The following is a 9,190-nucleotide window of genomic DNA, read 5'->3' as shown; positions in this document are numbered from 1 at the left end:
AAAAAAAAAAGTTTAATTTAACTTGGAAGGAAGGAAAATTGGGTGTACAATAGCAATCCACAGAGATTACAAGGGAACGGTGCCTGACAATGTGCTTTCTATTTGGAAGAGATCTTTGCCTGTAACTAAAGGAAGAGATTAAAGAAGAGCATAATTAATGTTAGCATCTTCCATGCTACAACATACAATTACAATGCTCACAGTGTGTGCTTGTCATTATGTAAAATTGACCTTTACAGCTCACTCAGCATGTTAGTTAATGTTTTGCATATCACTGAGCTGCCTAGGAAACCATATTTTGCTCTTACCATAGTCCTACAAACGCAGCTTGTGACAATGTGTGTGCATTCTGCTGTGTTTTTTATTCTTTTTCTCCTTGGCTAACAGTTTACAGAAATCTGCCTGCTGTACTCATGTGWATGTATTTGGTTTTTTTAAGTGCCTTGCTACGTGGGAATCCTTCCTAGCATCTCAAACAGTGGATCTTCATGTGGATGCAGATTCTGAAGACAGGCCTTGAATTATATCTCCGCTTGATCTCTGCCTTTCCCATGCAGTTTCTCCCAACCAAAGTGCTTTATATGAGATCAGATACATTTTTAAATTTAACTGTTAAAATCAGTGAAATGCAGGAAACCAGCTTATTGAACACTCAGGTATTCTAGTCCTGAAATACATTTTAAAACATGCTATATATTGCTTTATATTGCTTAGCTCTGATTTTACATATTTTTATGTATTTGCATACAATTTTTTTCATAAATATTGCACAATTTGGATATAAAATATTTTAAATATGTAAAAATAGTTCCATTTTAATAAAAAAATTAATAAGTAAATTCTATCATCATTCTGTATTCTAGTCTTTTTTAGAAGAATTTTGCTATTTTAGCATGCTTCTTAGATTCTTTTCCTTGAGTAATTTCTTGCACTTGTGAAATTACCTTGTGTAGTCTTCGAGGACTAGAACTTTAGGATTATTTTAATAGATCTCGCTAGTTGCCCAATGGCAACATGGTACATAAAGATGCCAAACATGTTCTGTGAGATTTATGCTGCTTTAAAATACAGTTAATTTAGCTTTCATTTGCAGTATTTACAGGTCTATTAGACATCTTTAATTTGACATTTTTTAAGGGATAAAGAAAGAGTGAGAGTTCATGAAACAGACTGTTTGGACAGTGATATTAGTAGGTAATAGTGATAGTGATAACCGTTTTGATCCTGCCAACACAAGACCATTTAGAGTTTGCAGGGTGAAACCTTCTGCTCTCATGGCGAACCCTCCTGTAATCCTTAACTTCTTCCCTCTTTAGAAAGTGAATWTGGAAGAGAAGGGGTTAAGAAAATAAAAGAGGTTTGCATTAAAATGATCAGCCGATTCACTCATGCAATATGTCAAAAGTCTTTCAGTCACTTAATTATTCCACCCAAAAGGTCCTCCAGTTGTAGTTTCTGCAGTYGTTCTCCCTGGTAGTTAARGTCTGAGCAAGCCACAGGCTTTATRTGGAGAGAATGAGGTGCAGGAGTCAGAGACAGCCTGACCAGGGCTCTGGCCTTGCAGAAGAGCAGGGCTTCAGCCATCCSCTGCACCTTTTGTGCTGGCATTTTGTGAGCTTGCTCTGGTCAGTCACCTGAGGGCTGCAGGGGACAATTCCAGGGCACCTGGCTGCTGCTCTTCCATGGCTGTGGAGCTGTCCRAGCTGGGCAAGTATATTGTGGCTTTGATCTTAAAAAGTGTATAGTGCAAGTAAGATCTGGAATACCAGCCCAACCTTTTAGCAATGCTAGGAAGAGTGCTCTCATGCTGCCCCCATGAAGTAGTAGTGAAAGCTCAGCTATTTTTTTTTTTTTTTTGCATTTAAAAAGTGACTGTTAGGATGCTCCTGAGATCCTGCAGGAAGCATGCAGTGTGGCCAACTCCCTGTGCAGAGGTGAGGCCGTKCAGTGCTGAGGGGCTGYTGCCACTCAGTCTTCTCCAGCCATGCTGGCAGTGGATGCATGCAGGAGGTGGGGAAGAACRACGAGGCTGGACTGGGCTCTTTTCCCACTGTACCTTCCTGGTGATTTTTTTTTTTAACATGAGATCTTCTATCAAAGTGCTTAATAGTCTAAATGGCTTTCCCTGTGCTTTCTTTTCTTTTTTTTTCCATCTAAACTCATAGCATTTACCATGCTGAATATCATTGAATTTGACAACTTAATATGTAGGAAAAATCAATTTATTTTGTGATTTCCTAAACCAGCTGCCCAATAACTTCAGGTAATGCCTTCTGCATGGTATATTGTGAGAAGAGATGAACAACTGTTTCCTATTTAACTTCCCTGTGCCACTCAAGAATTTACAGACCTCTAGTGTGTTTTTCAAGTACTGCCTGTTTTCCCAGAGGAAAAGCCATAGCTTAATACCATATTGTATGAAAGGCACTTCACATCTGTGCTCATTGTTACTGCTTTTTTTCTGTAATTTCTAGTTCTGCTGCAACCAGTGTTCAAAACAAAAAGCAGACATATCAGAAATGTACACGCTGTCATAATTATGTTTTGATTTTTGTTATCATATTCCTAATTTATTTTTTGAAGTACCACTGAATGCTGAGCTGCCATTCCACAGAACTGTCCACTAACATTAAGAGCYATTCTGAAGGTTACTGAATAATTTAATATCCATCAGTGTGTATATATAGAAAAATTGGCTTTTCCCCAGTGAGCATTTATTTGCATTTATTAATTCTCAATTTAGCCTGCTGTTTTTAGCTCCTAATCTCTCTGTAGTGTTCCGTTCTATAAACAGGATTGCAACAAGATAGACAGCAGTAACATTCTGAATACCAAAAAAGCGGAAGTTCAAGGAATTGAGYTTGAACAGGCTTAATGGAAGGATAGTAATGTTTAAGTGTAACCAAAAATTACTATCATGCTGCTAATTTAGGCACCTCTAAGGACATAGAATGTCTGCTTAGCTGAGATGGGGAGTGCCCGTGTATGTTGCATTGATTTTACCAGTCTATTCTGCTGGACTAGAACATTGCTATCTGAGACATTTGGAAATAGGAAAGACCACTGGACATTCTGCATTCTTGRTAAAAACATTCATTATGTTCATGATCTATTTTTAATTTCTTTTTCTSTTTAGCTGGGCCATAGCTTATGGAGGAAAGACTTTAGTAGCCAGTTTGGTAGAGGTCTTCATGTGACCCTGTGTTTATTTTCCTCATTTCTAGTAGCTCTGTCATTATGCAAAAAGTCTATTGTTAAGTACARTAAAACATTGTCCTTTTTGTGTCAGGCAAACACTTCTGAAACTTACAATTTTAGAAAGTCTATTGCATATTTAGACTTATTTTCAAACATTTTTCTTTTATGGAGTCTCACCTTCCTTAGGCTCATCTGCCTCTTACTGGATTTTGATGCTGCCTTTTTKTATGTCAGTGGTTCATACCTAGGGCCCATAAAAAATGCATCTCTATCTTGTTAGACTGAAAACACATACAAATAACCTGGTACATAACAGGGGGGATACCAGCAGAGAAAATTGCTGGTAGTAAAGATAAAACAGGGATGTGGGTAAGAAATCAGTGGCTCTAAGGACTGACTGATTTTAAAGGGCTGCTTGTCACTTTACAACTGGTCTGTGGCAAGATGCATGTCCAGAGAAAAAATAAATAAATACAGGCTCTTCTGGTCCCTGCTGCCATCACCCTACACCCAAATAGTGACCTTTCAAAAGTGTTTGTGCTTTATGTATTGATTTTTTTTCATTTGCCTGATAGCTGTGGGCAGGATTTCACTTCTAGCATCACTAAAATAAGGATAATGCTGGCATAAATKAATCATTAACTCAACCTTCCAGGATGAGCTTTGCCACAGTATCAAGTGGTTTTCTTTCCTGTGTCTAAATCACATTTTAATATCACATATCAGCTATGATGACTGCCCGCTATTTTGGACAAACTGTCCCTTACAACTTCAGGAAGAATGGATGAGTGCAGAGGTGTATGTAATAGGCTACTCTGACATGTTTTAAATTTACTCGAAGAAAATGCCTAAATAACTCTTTTTTAAAACAAATGGAGGACCTTCCACCTGCCAGCGGGTGCGACTGACTTGAAAGGATAAAATTGTAAAACCTTTGCAGAAAGCACTTGGACAGCAAAATATTCCTAAAGCACTTTGAAGCTTTTACTGTGTGAACCTGTTGTTAACTGCCTCATTGCTGTCACACAGCCATCACCCTTACTCTAGTCCTGTCATCAGCATGGAGAGAGAGAAGCCTTATCTGTGCTATCCCACAGAGGCACCTCATTGAATACAGAGTGATTGAATACAAGTACTGCTGGCCAGCAGGATGAACCATCAACTCCTTCACTGAACACTGCGTTGCTTTTCCAAGCTGCACCAATGTTTGTATGCAGCCCCCATTGCCTCACTGGGAGGAACTGAGAAGCAACAAYTCACTTGAACCCAAAAGGGGCAGACACAAACTTTCAGCAGATTTGGGAGGTTKTGGGGACCAGAAAAGTGAGGGTACATTCTGGTTCAGGAAAGACACACAATTAAAGAAAATGAAGAACAGTAAGAGGATGTCGTTATCTAAAATATAGCTGGAAAAAKATATCAAAATTCATCCAAAAATATTGTATTCATTTTCCTACAGGCAAAAAGCCATATTTGAAGTTTAAAATTTTTTACCTAGACTGTGACATGACAACAGGTTTTCAGCAGGAGTGATTTGTTTGATAGTCATATTGCTTAGTTTAATTAAAGAATAAGCATTATAATGTCTGCATTAATATTTAATCAAGAGTTGCCAGAAAGCCATTAACTCTTAAAGCCAAACTAAGAAACTTCCTTAGAATCAAAGGAACGTTGAATATGGGACATGGGGAAGATTGGCTGTTCTTTGAATAATTGTTACAATATGGCAGCTTAAAGAGCAACTGAACTGCCTCTTTGAATTAAWTTCTTTAATCAAAAAAGTAAGCTGCAATGTTACAATGTGATTTTCTCTTTTTTTTTGCAAGAGCAAAGCATCTCATCAGGCTCTTTGTGCAAATGAAAACAAATAATTTGTTTATTTTTTTATTTGTACCCTGGAGTTGTGTTCCTACAAATAATAAATTAGGCTTTCACCAGGAGGTTATACTATGAAATAGTGTGTAATAGGAAAGCTGAACAAGATGCTTGGTACATGTACAGCTATCACAAAGTTCCTCACTTCTAAGTGGAGAAATGTTTTTTCACTCAGGCACTGCRGTATTTTTCTGTCAGGTTAGAAGACAAAGCCAGAGAGCTGCTCTGAACATCAGGACCTCCTGCACATGAACCTGTAAGAATTGCTYGGGCCCCACAAAGCTGGTACCAAGCCCTTAAGGCTGGCAGGGTCTCTAAATGAGCAGCAGCTCACTGAGGTTTCAGCATCACCACTGCTTTATTTTTGCTGCTTGATTCTTCAGTATACACAGCACAAGAGACCAAAGTTTCTATCTAATGAAAGGGAAAGAGGGAAATTTATGAGGGTCCTTTTTAGTCTAAAAAAATATTATATGAGTCTATGAAATGGAGTGGAAATTGAGAGTAATTATATTATTAAGAGGAAAATTATTGCAAGAATTCAGTACATCTTATCCTACTTTTGTCCACAAGCAATATCTTTTGCAATAAACMAAACAACCTGACAGATACTCGAGTGACATAAAAGCAAATCTAAATCAAGGTTAGAGAAAGATTTGTAATTTGGTTCGAGAGAAAATACCTAAATGAGAAAAGCTTTTAGGAGTTTATGCATTCATTCACTGACAGAACAAGACAAATTTTATAAGTTAATTAATTGTGACAGCTTAACATAGCAAAGTAAGTTCAATATTAATGCATTCTAAATGTTCCTTTATTCCTATGATTGCTCCTGGTTTTTTTTGTCGGTTTTTTTTTTTTTTTATCATGTGATTGTAGGAAAGAAAATTAATGGAGAAATAGAAAAGGGGAGGTACTAAAGCAGAAAAAAATCAACTACTTAATAATCTTCTGTGACAGAGATTGTGCACTGTGAAATGCAAKTGTTAAAAGAATTTTAAAATATTACACAAATACAGTTGTGCCTCGTTTTATCACATAWGGGTACAGCAAATGAAGAAATACAYTTCTGCTAAAGGCTGAACCTAGAACCTTTTATTTCTATTATCTTTTCTTCATGTGTGAGTTTTTGCTGAAGCAGAGAGACTCTCAGTACAGATGATCATCAACCCCATCCAGAATATAATACAAAATGGCAGTACTGGGTCAACCTGGCAAGCCTCAGCCAGATTCTTGTAACCAAAGTGAAAAAAAACAAACCAAAAAAACATTTCTGGTTAAAATGCAGAGACACCAATAGAAGACATTCCCTGGTGGTTTTTGCCTTTTTTTCCCCTTTCTATAAGGACTGTAAAGCCACTTCTGACCATGGTTGCTGCTCATGCACCTTGCCCAGGTTTAATAAGGGCTTTTACAGCCRTGCTAGGACAGGGTACAGAGTCCCCTGACTGAGGAAGGGGCAGAGAGCAGGGTGTGGAGGGCTGGGAGCCAGGCACACACTGGGGAAAGGTGAGAAAGAAAATACCTTTCTCCCTTTGTCTTGGCTATCTCAGAGATAGCAAGGAGCAAAAGGAAATACTGTGCTTARTCTCTTACTCAGATTCTGGGAGTGCTACAAAGGTAACTGGCATCTGTCACTTGGATTGCAATTTATACATGGATTTCAGAATATAGAAGATCAAAAAAATATGATGGGAGGAAAAAATACCTTGAATACAATTGGAAGGATATTTGCTTTCACGGTTTAAATTATATTTAGCTTAGTTTTTAACCCTTAACTTGAAATGTTTCTGCTCCTACATTATATGGCTTGCTACCCCAAATGTGTGTGTGCGTGTGTGTGTGTGTGCGTTTGTGTGTGTGTGTGTGTGTGTGTATGTGAAGTTTGTGAAGGTTGCCATGGGAATTCTGGCTTCAATGCTTGGAAAGTCATCTGCAATTTCACAAAGCTCATCAATGCTATTGCTATATATGTTCATTTCCCCTTAGAAGCATTTGTCTTCTGGMTGACCTTTATGGAAAAAAGTATTATTTTATCTCTGCTTTGTAATATTTCATCTCATTTATCAGAAGTATTTACTCAGAACATATAAACTGCAAGGTTTTGAAGATTTTCCTTTGGAGTCCCTCCCAATGACATGGATCCAGATGTTGGATTGTTCTAATTAAATATTTGTGGTACAGCTATTTTATTAATTTATTAGTATTAATTTTAGTTTTTTAAAAAATAAGATCAGAGCAGAAGTGAGTCTGAGTAATTCTAAGCATGCAAATGTATTTRTATGGTGCCTCTAAGGATTTTTGGTTTGTTCATTCATTCTGGGATACATGAACATTTCTGATATGATTGCTGATCACACCATCACCATGCTGTGATCCAGAATCCACAAAAGTGAATGAAAAAAACAAGGACGATTCAGCTGTTCTAATACAAAGTCTCCCAACTAASCAACATTCAAATTATTAATAGTATTTGGGGAAAATTAGCTTTAGAAGAAACAGGAGTAGAAAACTATAATCAGTATCGTGACTTATTCATATATTTGGCAGTGACCACAGTTGTTCTGAAACCTTTTTCTAAAAGGTTGGAGGGTGAATTTTTGGGGGAGGGGGCAGCATTTTCCATTGTCTCATTTAAATTATCTCAGCTGTTCTTTAGCAGCAGCAAGGTGTTTAGAAGGGAAGCAATAAAGTCTTAATTATAGGGCAGTGTTACAGCTACAAATGCATATTCTACTGCTACATGTTCTCCAGAAGAATGTAATCAATTCACACTGTTTTTGAATGATGTTTCATATTGTGAYCTTGTAAACAGATCTTAAAATAGCCAGTTTATAAAGAAAGCTAAATCTCTATAATTATGAGAGCTTTTCTTTTTTCTCAGTTAATCCTAAAAGAAAAGTGGGGGCTGGAGATGCAGCAGCTTTGATTTTGAACCCCCTACTGAAGTAAAAGAATGTTAGTAATTTGAAAGTGGGTTGGGTTTTTTTAAGAGAAATGTACAGCCATTAAACAACATACACGACAACTAAATGTGGTATGTCAGAGATGAACTTAAAATGGTGTTTCTGTAATGCCGGATCACCATGACTTTGTTCTTATAATGAACAGGGATACACTGTTTTGGACTTCAGTAAGAAAACAAGAAAATAGAGTTGACAGAATTCAGGACTTTCAGAATTTGCTTTGTTCTGTATTATTTAGCTAGTAGCCAGTGGCTTCTGAACCACACTGTGGGGTCCTGTTGAAAGCTCAGATCTCTTGTGAATTGAAAGGAGCTTTAAACACGCCGCCARCTGAGGCTGATAATGTACTGTCCATGAAAAACTTAACCAATGTTTCATTACAGCGTATTTTGAGAAAAGCTGCAAATCCCTTGCCATGGAGATGAAACTATAGTGTATCAAGAGTATATTTCATTCTTTGGGGTAAACTTTGAAGAAGCTGGGATCAATGGATAAATCACAGTTGTAACAGCTCTATTTCAGTATCTATGATAAGGTAAYTAATGTTGTCTAGTGAAAAAAAGCACAAATTTTAAAGAATCCTGAGCAAAGTCCAAGGGAGGTCCACCAGCTCTCTGCTCATCCCTTTTGCAGAGACATGTCCAGTGAATGCAGGGGCTGAGCGCTGGTGAACATGGAATAGTTCTATCCATAAGCCAGTGGCACGAAGGTGCCATCGAACCAACTTTTGATTGCTGATGCAGAGTTCCATTTTGGATTGTAAGTCCCCGTCTCCTTTGCCACTTGCCAGCAAACTTGAGCACAGCTGTCAAAAAGCTGMTCAACAAGCTTAAAGTTTCCATAATTGCTACATATGAGTGTCATTTGGTGTAGCAAGAGCTTCTCATCTTGGACTCATGTMAAAAATGAGGCTCTCTGTCCATCTTACTTAACACTTCCTTGCAAGGGTATGTTCATCAGTGTTTTAATGACCAGGGAAAGATGTGCTCATTTGGGGAATGCTGTGTATACATTACTGTTCCGAARTGAACAGTATTAGAACAATCCATAATTTGCTTTGCCTTATCTCTGGAAGTTGCTTAGGACACGGTGATATCCCCCTCCTGTGGCAGAGGGCAAGAAAAGCTTCTCACTTTCCTAAGTCTTCAACG

The 9,190-nt window shown here is 37.7% G+C and overlaps 1 protein-coding gene across 3 annotated transcripts in view; it reads left to right on the top strand.

Annotated features, from left to right (window-relative positions):
- SNX7 (sorting nexin 7) overlaps positions 1-824 on the top strand; it is a 28,474-nt gene extending 27,650 nt beyond the window's left edge. Inside the window, exon 8 of one of the 3 annotated variants that reach the window (XM_057373354.1) lies at positions 440-824. In XM_057373354.1, coding sequence (XP_057229337.1) covers positions 440-520 — 81 coding nt within the window. In that variant the 3' untranslated portion in view covers positions 521-824. The remainder of the gene's footprint in view (positions 1-439) is intronic. The other 2 variants (XM_057373336.1, XM_057373345.1) reach the window with 2 other exon arrangements.
- Positions 825-9,190: the final 8,366 nt, after the last annotated feature.

The sequence above is a fragment of the Malurus melanocephalus genome, unplaced genomic scaffold (assembly GCF_030028575.1).
Source record: "Malurus melanocephalus ecotype Western Australia unplaced genomic scaffold, MMel_1.1 scaffold_8, whole genome shotgun sequence".
NCBI classification, from domain to species: Eukaryota; Metazoa; Chordata; class Aves; order Passeriformes; family Maluridae; genus Malurus; species Malurus melanocephalus.
Note: the sequence above shows the minus strand (reverse complement) of the source record. Positions and strands in the feature narration are given on the sequence as shown.